At 40.2% G+C, this 14,220-nt stretch overlaps 2 protein-coding genes across 2 annotated transcripts; both read left to right on the top strand.

Moving 5' to 3' along the window:
- The first annotated feature begins 64 nt into the window (after nt 1-64).
- Nucleotides 65-3,122, top strand: LOC112193242 (nitrogen regulatory protein P-II homolog). The gene is made up of 8 exons (XM_024333313.2): nt 65-295; nt 406-451; nt 605-632; nt 1,523-1,610; nt 1,770-1,837; nt 1,941-2,010; nt 2,629-2,664; nt 2,779-3,122. The coding sequence occupies exons 1-8, from the start codon at nt 109-111 to the stop codon at nt 2,847-2,849; spliced, it is 594 nt and encodes a 197-aa protein (XP_024189081.1). The 5' UTR covers nt 65-108; the 3' UTR covers nt 2,850-3,122.
- An 8,309-nt stretch (nt 3,123-11,431) lies between these two features.
- Nucleotides 11,432-12,157, top strand: LOC112194471. Its single transcript, XM_024334706.1, has one exon. It carries the CDS (start codon nt 11,432-11,434, stop codon nt 12,155-12,157), a length of 726 nt encoding a protein of 241 aa, XP_024190474.1.
- Nucleotides 12,158-14,220: the final 2,063 nt, after the last annotated feature.

The following is a 14,220-nucleotide window of genomic DNA, read 5'->3' as shown; positions in this document are numbered from 1 at the left end:
TGGGCCTTAATTACAGCCCACATTGGCAGGGTAGGTTTCAAAGCTCGAAACTTTTCTGCGCATATACTTGGAAAAATTGAACCTTTGTTGTGCAGAAAACTGTGGAACATGGCTACAATGATGAAACCAGGCGTCATTTGCACCCTAAATTCTCACCTCAACGAGCTTCCTCTTTTAGATTCGAGCTCGATCCATCTAAAGCTCAGAGAATCTGGGTTCTCTCACCGCAATGTGAATCTAAAACAGGCCAGAAATGCGTCGCTTGTTCCCGTCATAAGAGCCCAGAGCTCCCCTGGTTCGTGTTTCCCATTTCTTTTACCAAAAATAATTTGTGGGTTTGAAATGTTTTCTCAGATTCTGTTCGTAATATGATTTGGGTATCTACTCTGTGTTGTTTGCGTTTAGATTATTTCCCGGACTCCCAGTTTTACAAAGTGGAAGCAATTCTAAGGTGCAGAAACTACTCTTTCTTCCTTGTTCTATTCATATGTTTTTGTTTGGATTCTTTTTATAGCTCTGCATGTCAGTTTTTATGAGCTTATGGGGTTTGATTGTATCTAATTCCTTTTCAATTTTTGTTTGTTCTGATTGTCGGACGAGATAGGCCTTGGAGGGTTCCGCAGGTTTCTGCGGTAAGGGCACTATGCTTTGTTACTTGGCATTGCATTTATCATATAGGACTATAAAAATCGGGAAGCACTAGTCTGTTCCTATCTACTTGCATGTATGGAATACATACTCTCAATTACTTGTCGGAAGGTCTTATGAGTTCAAAAACCAAACCATAAATAGTGGAGGGTGTTAATATTTTAAGTATCAGAGCTATGAAAATTTTGCTCAGAGAATGATGCATTGGTCTGATATTAACATCATAAAGCCTTTTTTTCGAACCAAAACAAGAAGAGCCTTCAATTGATTGACTCCAGGACCTGATTTTGTATAATTGGGTGACATACCCTACAGTAAATTGGTAGTCTAACTGTACCTCCTACCAAGGCTTATAAATCAGCCCCATTATCACTTCAGAATCTTGCTGTTACCAGACAGTTGCTGACCGTGTGGGCACCATAGCACTACTCTTCTAGTCATGTTCATACTATTCTCAACATTTTGGTGCCGCTACTGTTCTTTTCAGTTCATTGCAGCCGTGGCCTGCCATGCTAATGGGTCGTCTGTGGTGCAACAGCTAGTGTCATTTGGTGAATGAAAGAAATATAGAACTACTATGATAAAAAAAAAAAATGAAAGAATTAGGCCTTTGTATGAGAATGATGCCTGATGAATTTTTTTTAAAGGAACTTTGGGCTATGATATATGGTAGTATTACTATTGTCCCACATTTTACATATAATCTTGTCACATTGAAGATCCCAACTACCTTTCAGTAATGGCTTTAGGCAATGCCTCTCAGCATACATGTTTCTCTTGTTATTGATCTGTATTAGCTTATTTATAAAGCAACAGGGCTAAATAGTATAAGGACTAATCTTTATATTTTCCTACTCTTTGGTGAAACACAAAGGCCCTACTTAAAATCGGTATCCGCGGTGTTACCATATCTGATGTTCGGGGCTTTGGTGCTCAAGGTGGTTCAAAAGAGAGACACGGTGGTATGTCTTCGTCTTTGCATGGATCTTTCTATCTTCATTTCAGTGAGAAGTATCAGATCTATATGCTCCCTTCCCATTATAGCTATTGGTGCTTATTTGTTCTCCAACTTTTTGTTTCCTATTATAATTTCATAATCTTCTTTTCTGTTACATTGTAAGGCTCTGAATTTGCTGAAGACAATTATGTTGCTAAAGTTAAAATGGAGATTGTAGTGATCAAAGACCAGGTATGAATAGTCTGAATGATATTTTATTCAATAAATGAGACATCTTGAAGCTAAGTTCATTGTTAAAATCAGTGACAGAACCCTGCATGACATTATTTATCAGGTTGAAGCAGTAGTTAGCAAGATAATTGAGGAGGCAAGAACTGGAGAAATTGGTGATGGCAAGATTTTCTGTAAGTCTCAAAACTTCTTTATTAGCTGTAAAGTCATTTTTGACACAACTAATTTGCAATCTGAGATAGTAAACACCTTACCAGGTCAAGGATGACTTATATGGAGTGGTTTGATAACTGTTACTTTAAAATGATCAGGACTTGGTTTGTCACACTTACAATTGTTTGTTTTTATGTTGGAAATGTTATACTTTGAAGATGAACTATAATTTAACTTATATAAATGACCTTCTTTTCATACAGTTTTTCGCACCATGCTATTTGTTAAAGCATGTCCATCTGTATACTATATTCACCGACAGATTTGTTAAAAGTTGTCCATAACCTTCAATCAGATGTTCTTGATTATATTACATCCTGATTTTATTAGAGATACTATATTTGTCTAAAATTTGAACAGGAGTGTTGGTTAAAAGTCAGGTTGGTAGCAAAAGTAGCAATTTTTGGAGAAGGCTGATCATTTTTAGCAATTCATATTTTGTATCTGCAATCACTGTGCCTCTTACTTGTAATACCTTGAACTCATGGAACATGTCATTCTTCTTTGGATCTCTATTAAACATCTTGGAGGGGTGTAATCTTTTGTCAAACTTCTGAAAGGTTCCATATCTTGTGCAGTGGTGCCGGTCTCAGACGTAATTAGAGTTCGCACTGGTAAGGTTTTACGCCTCTGATGGTCTAACTATATGATGATTTGGGTGGCCATTTGAATTGTAATTTCTCAGAAGAATTTCAATAAATTTTCTTTGTTGTATTTGTAATTTTCAGGGGAGCGCGGAGAGAAGGCGGAGAAGATGACCGGAGGGCTATCTGACACATCCTCTACCTCTGCTGTGTGACCCATTTGGGTTAAACTGAGTCATCACATTTGAGTATCCACTTTTCCCTTGTCTATTAAAGCTTAGAAGACTGATTCTTTTGTTTTGTCAATGTTATGTGGTTGGAAGTGAAAAATAAGGTGTAATACTAGTCATGTAGCTTCTCTCTAAGAACGCAATCATTGGAATATAATCCCGTAGTTATGTTGCAATAATGTAGTTAGCTTCGGTAAGCCTGTATTGTATCAATCAAGAGGGGGATTGTGAATTTCATCATCCAAACTTTGGCCTGTATCTCAATTTAGACCTGGAACTCAAAAAGACACTTGTTTAGTGGGTCAAGATCCCAGTGTGTTTTCACTTTTTAAGAATTGACATTAGGATCTGGACATGAAGAGGTTGAATGAGAAGACGCTGATGAATAGCAGGAACTTGATACTATGTAATCGACATGTACAGTGAAGGAAGCAAGGTGCTTATTGGTGTGATCATAGCGCTGATGAACTCCCTGTAAGTATTGTAAGGATCAGGACGATCACCAGGAAGATTCTCCTGACCAAGCACTCCAGTAGTGTATTGACTCAGATCCTATGTTCCTTAGCTATTTCCCTGTCATTTCGAGTCTTCTTTTGTTGTCTTTTAGGTGTCAAGAAGCAAAGAGAACAAAACAGAGGAAAATGCAGAATCTATATAGGTTTCTGTGGTAATGAAGTCCCATTAGGTTTCTGAGGAAAAACAATGTTTGTGGTAATGAAGTCCTATCACTTCGAGTCATTTATTTCCTTTTGTTGTCTTTTAGGTGTCAAGAAACAGAGAAAAATGGAGTAGAAATTGAGAATCCAATATAGGTTGGTCATGCAACTACTGATCCTAGTGATGTTTGTGGTATCGAAGTCCGGAACTGTGATGGAGTTGTTAAAGAAGGAAGAGGACGGGGTGGAGGAGAGGGGGAGAGAGAGGGTGTGGGTGAGTCTATGGTGATACTATAGATGACTAGCAACTTTCACCCAAGTATAAGAATGTATAATGGATTAAAATTCAGTTTATCTCCTCAAACTTTGAGTCGAAAATTAGTTTGGTCCCTTTTTTTTTTTTTTAATCACATTGGTCCTTGCACTTCAAAATCGCATCAGCCAAGTCCAAATTTCAAATTTTCCTCCAAATGTAACGTCACTTGCTGAGTTGAGCCGACATGGGGCCTCACTTGTTAGCTTTTCAACCCCTAAAGAGGCTAAATTCCCAAACTAACCTTTGGGCTGAAATTCACAAAAAAAAGAGGAAGAATACGATACTAAATTGAAACCAGTGGAGAAGCTCAAGAGACCTGTTTTTGAGTGATGAAGACCTCGAGAAGCTCAAGTCACTCGAGAATTTCAGCTTCTATCAGGAACTGGGTCTGGGTCGATGTGAGTTCGGGTCATGAGGCCGGGGGAGATGGACATCACTGTTAGGATTTGGCTGAGTCGTTTGCCGAGTCGATGCTTCTGCCTTCTGGATATGTGGCCCTGTTGGGCTTCTTGGTCAAGCAGTACTTGATGGAAAGAAGGTAGCTCATGCCCCACACCTCCACACTTATTGGGTTTTACAGAAGCAACAAGGATGAGGCTAAAGATGAGAGCTTTGAGGTTAAAGGTGCGAGCTTTGAGGGTGAAGATGGAAGAGAAAGAATTCCATATTTGGGTTTAAAGCTAGAGGCAGAGGCATAAGATGAGGGAGGGGAAGAAGAGTTGGGTAGCATCTTCAAGCAACAGATCAAATTATCAAGGGGGCTGAACTAGAAATGAATCCAGTATGGTTTTATATCACATTCATATAATCACAATTCACAACAAACTATGAAAAATGGTCAAACACTCACTTTTGCACCCCCAAATGGTACATCTTCTCAGCCTCCTCAAATTTCTTATTCTTCTCATGGTAAAGAAAGAGCACATGCCTGGTTGAAAATATAGTGCTTCACCCTAATCTGGTTCGCCTCCATCGTCCTCAAAAGCTCTCTCGGATCCTCCCCAAAATCCATCTACTCCACCCAAAATAGCAAACACCCAAATCAAATTCTCACATTACACCCAATTACAATCCGATTCAATGTCCGGTTCTTGTCGCGCATAGCCTGGTTTTCGCCGTGAAGCTCTCGGATAGGTGGGTATCAGGCACCAATTCATCACCTAGATCACTGCTGAATTGGGTTTTTTATTTTTGATCCGGGTTTCAAGAAACAGCCTCTGATTTTGATGTGGGTGATTGGAAATTGATGGGAAGCTAGCTAAAGATAGGTTCTTTGGAAAGTGGGGCTCCATAGAAGAGAGACCCTCTTCTTGGTTCTTCTTGGTGGCTTTGCATTGTGGTTGTGTTTCTCTTCTTTGTGGTTCTTTTCCAAATGTTCTTGTCAAATGTTGTCTCCGTTGTCGCCCAATTCAGTACCACCACAACCGACGTCAAAAATAGCTTCGATAATACCTACCACAAATTGAAGCGGCGCTGGAGAGAGAAGATGAAGAGGAATCAAATGGTGAGGATGAAGTAGTCAAGGAGAAAGGGCTTCTCGGTTTTTGTATGTGTGTGTGTGTGAGAGAGAGAGAGAAAGAGAAAGAGCTTTTTTTTTTTTTTTTTAATGAATTTAGCCTCAAAAATTATTTTGGGAATTTACCCTTCTTGAAGGGTTAAAGTCTGAAAAATAGGCTACCATGTCGGCACCAACTTAGCTTCTGACGTCATGTTTCGAGCCAAATTCAAATTTTGGACTAAAGTGAGGCAATACGGAAGCGTAGGGACTATCGTGATTAAAAAAAATCATGGACCAAACTGATTTTAGCCCTAAAGTTCAAGGGAATAAACTGAATTTAATCATATTAATTAACAATCTGTTTTTGGGAAACGATATTTGAGAGAGAATTGCTGTGTGTTCTTATTGATAATAGGGGTCTCTTTTATATAGAAGATTACAATGCATAAAATCTGAATTGTACAAGGAAAGATAATCATACAATGAATGGATATCTCTAAGATATTCTCCGAGATAACCCTATTACCACTAGGTCAAGTAACCTAGAGTTTGGGCCAGACACAAAATAAAGATTTACTTGAACACTCCCCCTTGTGTCGCCTAAATGTGGTGCTCCTCTCATTGCCTCATTAAAAAACCTTGTCGAGTAACAAAAACCCTGTGGGCCAAAAATAACCTCGGTCGAAGGGAAAAAAGAGCACAACACACCCTTGACGTTTTAAGACCATACATGTAGACATCTCCCCCTGATGTCTGCATCTCCCCCTGATGACTACGGTCATGGGAGTTCAGATAACTTCCGCAAACGATGCTACCAACATGTTTCTCGAAAGTGAAATTTAGGCAATGACTTAGTGAGCAAGCATGCCACACTGTCCTCAGATTGAACCTAGTTCACTTTGATTTTAAGGAGAGTTTGTTATTCTTGATTATCCTTGGTGTTGTCGCTTTTAATGTAGTCTTGCTTCATTTGTTCAAAACAAGCAACATTATCCTAGATGCTCGTAGGCTCATCTGTGGTAGACTTCAAATCACAATTGTTCGAACATGCCTAAATATGGATCCAATCCATATACATTCACGAACCACTTCATGAAGAGCAATAATCTCTGCATTGTTCGAAGATATAGCGACTAGGGTCTGTTTTGTAGACCTCCAAGATATCACGGTCTTTACCCATGGTGAACACTTAACCAGTTTGGGAATGACCTTAGTGTGGGTCAAAGAGATACCCAACATTAGCAAAACCTTTCAAAACACATGTCGTCCTGGGATAGGGATTAGAGGACGCAGGCCAGTGTTGGCGGCGTTCCTGGTGTGTAATGGGTCCGAATCCATCATCTCTCTGTAGGGATAGAACAAGCCCATATCAATCGTACATCTCAAGTACCAAAAGATATCTTTTACACCAATCCAATGGCGTCGCGTTGGCACAGAGCTATACCTTAGCTAACAAGTTCACTGCAAATGAAATGTCTGGTCTTGTGCATTGAGCTAGGTACAATAATGAGCCTATTGTACTTAAGTAAGGCACTCCTGCTTCTAACACATCTTCGTCATCATCCTTTGGAAGAAGAGGATCCTTTTCAGGAACAAGACTACGGACGATCATGGGGTGCTTGAAGGTTTGACCTTATCAAAATGTCTAAGCATCTATCAACACAATGCTCAGCTCCAAATCGAGACATAACCTTGTTATCCCAAAATCCTTCATCTCAAACTCGGATTTCAAGTGTTCAGCGGTTTCCCTTAACTCTTTAAGGGCTTCCAATGAAGATCATGTCTAGGGAGGTGGTGGTTTTTTCTTTCTTTCTTGGTCGAAGGGCATGGCTGTGTCGTGGAAGTGATTCGGGATCAGAGTGAGAGCAAGTCGGAGTGGCATTTAGTGGCTTTCTGTGGCCGGCAAGCTGAGCTTGATGGCTGGCCTGAGTAGATCGAAGGTTGGTTGGTAGGGATCGATGGTTTGGTGGACAGTGTGACGGCGATGCTTGGATGCTAGATTCAGACCTTCTCTTCTCTAGTTGGTGTCTGGTGGGAGTTGTGATGGATGGAGCGGACCTCCGATGGATGGACGACGACAGTGGCCAGGCGCCAGTAGAGGGGAGGCAGGATTGGTGGCAGGGTGACGCAACAGCTGCTTTGGGCCGGGTTGGTTGAAAAAGACCCACCTTCTAGTTTGAGTTATTAGGCTGGAATTATGCCAATGGGCCCAATCTAGGTTGGAGTTTAGGGTTGGGTTCACCTAGTGGGCGCTGCCTCAAATTTTATTCTATTTATAGTTGTTATTTATTTATGTTACTTAGTTTGTTTGCGCTTTTTGCGAGTAATGAGTCCTAATTCTTGTTGTGTAGGGCTAGTCGAGATATGTGTGTAATGCCCTGTACCTACTAGTTACTTTTTACCGTGGTTGACTGAGGAGTGACTTTTTCTTTAGTCCGGTAAATTAGGAAATTTCTTTGAGATTGTCGTAGAATACGAAAAATCGAGTTCGTGGACACGTAGTTTGTTTAAATTGGATTTATATCGGAAAAGTTATGACCAAAAATAGAAATTTCTATTTTTGGCATGGTTTTCTTTTTGTGAGCTTCAATTTGTGGTAAGGAGGGGTTAAAATCAGATGGGAAGAGAGAGAAAGTAAAAGAATCGAAAAAAAAAAAGGAGAGAGAACGGGACGAACCCGAGCCATTTCCCCCCCCCCTTTTCTTTTTCGCCGCCGCACTTCCTTCGGCGAATTCGTCGCCCTCCGGCCACCCTAGGACGAATCGTTGGGCACGGCGTGATCCTCTCTTCCTTCTCCTTCTAGCCATGTAAGTCTTTCACCTTGGGTAGCTTCGGTTTTAGAGATTTGAGGAGAATTACAAAAAGGGAAAAAATCGGGGTTTGGCTCCGATTTGGTTTTTCCGGCGATTTCCGCCAGATTTCTTTGGAGTCTTGGGTCGCTGGGTTGTTGTTGATGACCATATCTAACTATTGCAGCTTGTGTTGGCCGGTGGAGGAAGATTTGAGGGTGTTTGGAGACATGAACAGTGCCGCCGAGTTCTTGAATTTCTTTGGGTGTGAATTTTGACTTTTTCTGCTTGTTTTTTGTGGCTGTTGCAGGTATAGAGGTGGTTGTGTGTGTTATGGAGTTGATTTTGGAATAGATAGGTTGTTTGGTATCGGTTTTAAACTTTGAGTTTTGTGTTAACTTGATATTGTTGGATATTGAGTTTTTGTTGGATTTTGTTGTTGAGCATGGTTGTTGGAATTGTCATGTTTGTAGTGTTGGGTGAAATCTCTTGATAAAGGGCTATTGTAAATTATTTGTTAGGAAGTAGAGAGAATTTGAGAATGTTGGAGTTGGAATTGTGAATTGGAAATAGGGAAAGTTAAGAAAGAATGTGGAAATTTTGGAAAAGGATTTATATTAAATTGGTGGTAAATTGTGATGAAGGAAGTGAAATTAAAATTGATTAAGTTATCGAACGGTCCTTGTGAAGGTTTAGATTAAGTGAGGTCGTTGAATGGTTGAGGAATCGAATTAAAAATCGGTTGAGTTGTTTTGAGTTGGAGGGCATTGAGATTGTTTGGAATTATAGAATTTAATCCCAAATTGAAGTGTGGAAGTTTTATAACAATTTATGAACTACGGATACCTATTCCGAGGGAAATGAGTTGTTTTTGAGAGTATTTCCTTATTATGGTTAATTATATCCTATGCAATTGTGACAGGACGTACTGAGCCCTCAAGTGAGGAGGACACAGGCAGGCAGCAGGAGTAGCTGCGGGACTCACTTGTGAGTGGACTTTTATTTTGTTTAAATAATACATGCAGCATGGTATTTAGTTTTCAATTGGAATATTATTTGAGTAAATGTGACTTTGTGGAAAATAAAGGATTTAAAAGGAAAGCAGTTGACAAAGAGGCCAATTTTGGCGCATGCGTATCTTACCTAGTTGGCAGTCCCTTCTAGGTAGTAGTCTGGTTGGCAGTCCCTTCTAGACTACAGCTCGGTTGGTAGTCCCATCTGATGCGTCATCTGGTTGGCAGTCCCTTCCAGATGACTTGAGGTAGTTAGTCGGCAGTCCCAACTAATCACCGCCTCCTATTCAGGTTGGCAGTCCATTCCGATGCGTCATCGGGTGGCAGTCCCTCCCTGATGGCATGAGATGCCTAGGAAGCAGTCCTTCCTAGTCATCAAATGAGTTTCTTGGAAAAAGAGTGAGTTGGAAATATTTTTTTTTATGAAGTCTCGCTACATGGTTGTTTTGTTGGAAAGAGAAATGGGGAAGCATACCATAAATTGTTTTGATTCTCGTTTCGGTTTTGTCCACTCACTCTAATGGATTTTATATGTTTTCCCCTGGGCCCTTCATTTTCAAATGCCCATATTTCAGATTAGCAGAGATCACATCCAGGCTCAAAGGACTTTGGAAATCAGCACTTCCGTTTTTGTCCGTAGGTTATTACTTAACCTACCTTGTATGATATCGGCTTAGTTTTAGTGTTGCTCTGATAACCCCTTTTCTTTTAAATTTGATGGATGTTGTTGTTCGGATTGTGGTTGCTTACGAAGGTTATGTTGGGATTTGAAATTTCCGAATGTAATATATGTGCTTGGGTTGTAAATAAGTTATTGTAGGTTGAGTAGAAGTTAAAGTTGTAATCATGTCCAGGTTTGTGAAATTTTGGGTAGCCCATATTTAGGGGAGGTTCTGCTGAATTTTCGGTAGGATTTCGCTTAACGTGGGCCCCGCAGGCTCGTATCCAGGTAATTTGGGTGATTCCTGGGTCGGGTCCTGTCAATGTGCCCGTGTGTGCACTCAAAGTGCCGTGTCTGCTCTAGGTAGGCGGCGAATTCCTTGTTTCGTCAAATTGTCGTTGTCGCCTAGTGGTAAGGTGAAGCTAAGTGTCGTCGGATTTATCCTCTGGTGGCAACATATTAGGAAAGCTATACAATTGGTAATTATGCTACATTGTAATCGGGTTACATATCAAATTGTCTTTCTGTTATGTCACTATTATGTTAAAGCAAATAGAGTAGCCAGTAGAGCACTCTTTGCTAGTTGGTGCTTGTTTGAATACATGTATTTTGTAGAGATTCCCAATATTATTTCGAGACATACTCTAGATGCTTATTGTAATCAGGGGTTTAGGCTCAATGTCACCCCCTTGTATTTAACACTTTCATTAATCAAAACTTAAGGGTAGCTGCACCAGTCCTTTACTCAAAAAAAAAAATAGTGAATTACCAATCACTCTTCTTGATTTTTACATCACTTCTTTATTTTATATTTTCTGGCTAAACCGACCTAATTCTTATCCTACTTCAATTACCATGAACAAACATCCATTTGGAGAAACACACACAAACCGCTATGGTGAAGTCCAAAACAGCAGAGAACCATCAACTTCATAATCAATTTGCATCATTTTAAACCGCCACTCACCGCACTAAACTACTTCCCATCACCTACCGCACTGGTTAGCTTCCCCGCAACCACCACACATATTCGGTTTCTTCTGACACCAACATCTTCTCCTTCTTCTTTCATCACCCATGTCACTTACATCACTTTTGAACGTTTAGCTTCTGTATAGCAGTAAGATGGCACCACCATCATCATAACTAAATTGCAACATCAGTTTTGGTGCCATCTAAAAACCCAAAAAATCAATTTGACAACCAATATAGAGTTCTCTTCCATAAAAAAAAAAATAAAGACCCATCAAATTATTGGCTGCAAATAAAAGGTGAAGACTTTTTTGTTTTTTGCTTTCTAAACGCGCCTCACGCCCCTTCCCCAAAACCCATCTGCTACTCATCTTCTTCCCCGATTGGCCTGTCAACTCTAAATCTCTCCGCCTTCTCCGGCTACCTGAGCTTCTTTGGTGGCTACCCCAGCGTTCGTGTTGTCCGCCCTTCCACCGGGAAGCGGCGGAGCGCGATTTTCAGATGCAGTGGAAACGTACAAAGAAGGGAGGTGATATCTCTTCTGACCTCGAAGCACTTCGCATGGAAGATCTTACTCTATCATTCAAACCACTCAAACCCAACAACCTGCTGCGAGTTATGCGAGCAAACTGAAAAACTCGGTTGATCGCTACAGCAAGACCATGACGGAGGACTTCAAATTCACTAATGAGGATTGCATCTACACCCAAGGCAAACATGGCCAGAACGTCTCGTTCTCTGAGAAGGTACACAATAAACTTGACTTTGATTGGCGATGTGCTGTTGTTGTTAAGCTCATGGGTAAACCAAATTCTACAAACACCTTCGATTTCATGCTGAAAGGATTGAGAAGGAAATGGCAAGTCAAAGGGGGCTGGCACCTCATTGACCTTCCTAATGACTTCTTCATTGTCAAATTCAATTTGGAAGATGATATGAATAGCGCGCTGTGTGGGGGTCCCTGGATTTTGGCTGGTCAAACCTTAATTGTTAGGAAGTGGAGACCGGATTTTGATCCTCTGAACGAGTTTATTGGGAAAATGGCTTTATGGGTTAGAATCTGTGGGTTCCCTGTCAAATACTTTAAGGATTATTTTGTGGCTAAGATTGGCAGCATTATAGGTGATGTTGTTAAGGTCGATCAAGTTACTCTTGGTCAAGCCAAAGGCAAATTTGCCAGAGTTTGTATTGAAGTTGATCTAAGCAAGCCCTTGTGTCCTTTTGTGGAGGTGGAATCTGTTGCTTACCATGTTGTTTATGAAGGAATTTCAATGATCTGCTTTGAGTGCAGTTGCTTTGGTCACTCTAAGGATAAATGCCCCATTATAATTGCTAGGCCAAATGCTAATCCTCAAGCTAATGAGACTGTCGGCAACTCTATTGACTAGGTTATGGGTCCTGTGGACAAAGCTGATTTACAACAGGATATGGACACTTCTCAAGCTAAACCTTCTATTATTAAGGAGGACATGGGACCATGGATGCTGATGAATTTCATAAATAAGAAGAAGACCAATGAAGGTGGAGGACCAAAGAAAAATACCAACAAGGGATCTAGATTTGTTATATTGCAGGATGAGGCTGTTATGCCTACTAATGAATCTGAGACCATTGCTAAGAATACTATCAAGCCTTCAACCCCCCCCAATTGTAAAATTGTGGACTAGTTTCCAGGATAAGAAGAAGAATTTCACAAAGTCTAGCTCTGCCAAGGCTGGAGTACGTTCAGTAACCAGTGACTCAGGTCTGAGTGCCTCCACCTCTGGAATCATTAAAATTGTGCAAAGAGTCCCAATGAAAGATGTGTCCAATGTTGACACTTGCAATGCTCCAAAGCAGGCTATGCAATATCAAAGGAAAGCCAAAGGTACTATTTCTTCTAATCCTAAACACCAGTCTCTTATTTTCAAAAAGCTCTCTTTTGAAAATGCTGATACTAATGTGTTTGGTAATGGAATTTCTGCTATCTTTGGTCATTGCCCTCCTGAAGAGATATCTATGTGTACTGACAAACAACAGTCCAATAACTGTGCCTCTGATTGTTTTGTTGAAGAGACCTTTGCTGCTAATAGCATTTTGATTAATGATGATAACCTGCCTTCCTCAGCTGGGGAAGGTGTGGTTGATAATTAAATGGGGCTTCTACCCTCTCCTCCCTAAGTGCTAATGGATCACAACCTGTTTTCGAATTCTCGTGGAACTGCTAGTGAGAAATTTAGATCCTCTATTCAGGATCTAGTTAAGATGCATAAAGTTGACTTGCTTTTTGTTTGTGAACCTCGTATTCAATTTGAGAAGGCTAAGAAATGGTTACTTTCTCTTGGATTCACTGATTTCAAAGTTAGGGAAGCTAATGGTTTCTCTAGTGGTCTTTGGTTCTTCTGGAATAGAAATAAGGTTACTATAGACATTATTGATACCACCTTTCAATGTATTTCTGTGAAAGTCTCTTGGAGTGGTACTCAGACTTGGATGCTTACTGGTATTTATGCTAGCCCCTATAATACTTCTAGAGGTGCTCTATGGAGTTATTTAGATAATCTCTATAAACATGTTAATCTCCCTGGAATGATTGTGGGAGACTTTAATGAATTGTTGTCTTACTCTGATAAGATTGGTGTCTCCCAACTTTTTAAATTTGGTGGCTTGCAAGATTTGGTTGGTAGGAATGGGTTAATAGACATGGGTTATCAAGGTGCTGACTATACTTGGAAGAATAATACAGTTAAAGAAAGACTTGATAGATGCTTTTGTAATTGTGATTGGAGGATCCTTTTTCCTGATGCTTGTGTTGTGCACTTGGCTAGAATGAAGTCTGATCACTGCCCTATTTTAGTCAAGCTCAATCATTGCAGGAGTTTAATTAGGAGAAACTCTCCCTTCAGATTTCAAGCGATGTGGATGCAGCATGATAACTATATGGATATGGTCAAGGAAACTTGGAATAGCTGTGCTGGGGATTTATTCTCTAAAACTGCTACTCTAGCTAGATCTCTAAACACCTGGAATAAAGAAGTTTTTGGCAATATCTTCAAGCAGAAGAGGATCCTTCTGGCTAGAATTTGTGGCATCCAAAAAATCTTGGGAAGACAAAATATCCCTTTTCTCTTGGATCTTGAGAAGGAACTGATTGCCAAGTATGAACAAATTAGAGATGCTGAGGCTCTCTTTTGGAAGCAAAAATCTAGAGATAAATGGCTGTGTGAGGGAGACAGAAATACAAAGTTTTTCCACCTAACCACAATGATAAGGAGGAGGAGAAATAAGATTGATGGCCTCTTTGATGCTAATGGAATTTGGTCTGATAACCCCACCATTATGAAGCAGACTGTTGTTAGCTTCTTTAAAAATTTATTTTCTGCTGCAACTGGGCAGGATTTGAGGTTTCTTATTCCTTGGTTATTTCCTGATGTTGATGCAAATGATCTTCGGTTAATGAATAGACCTGTCT

Source organism: Rosa chinensis, chromosome 3 (genome assembly GCF_002994745.2).
Source record: "Rosa chinensis cultivar Old Blush chromosome 3, RchiOBHm-V2, whole genome shotgun sequence".
Classification (NCBI taxonomy): domain Eukaryota; kingdom Viridiplantae; phylum Streptophyta; class Magnoliopsida; order Rosales; family Rosaceae; genus Rosa; species Rosa chinensis.
The sequence above is the reverse complement of the archived record's forward strand: the minus strand, read 5'-3'. Positions and strand labels throughout refer to the sequence as shown.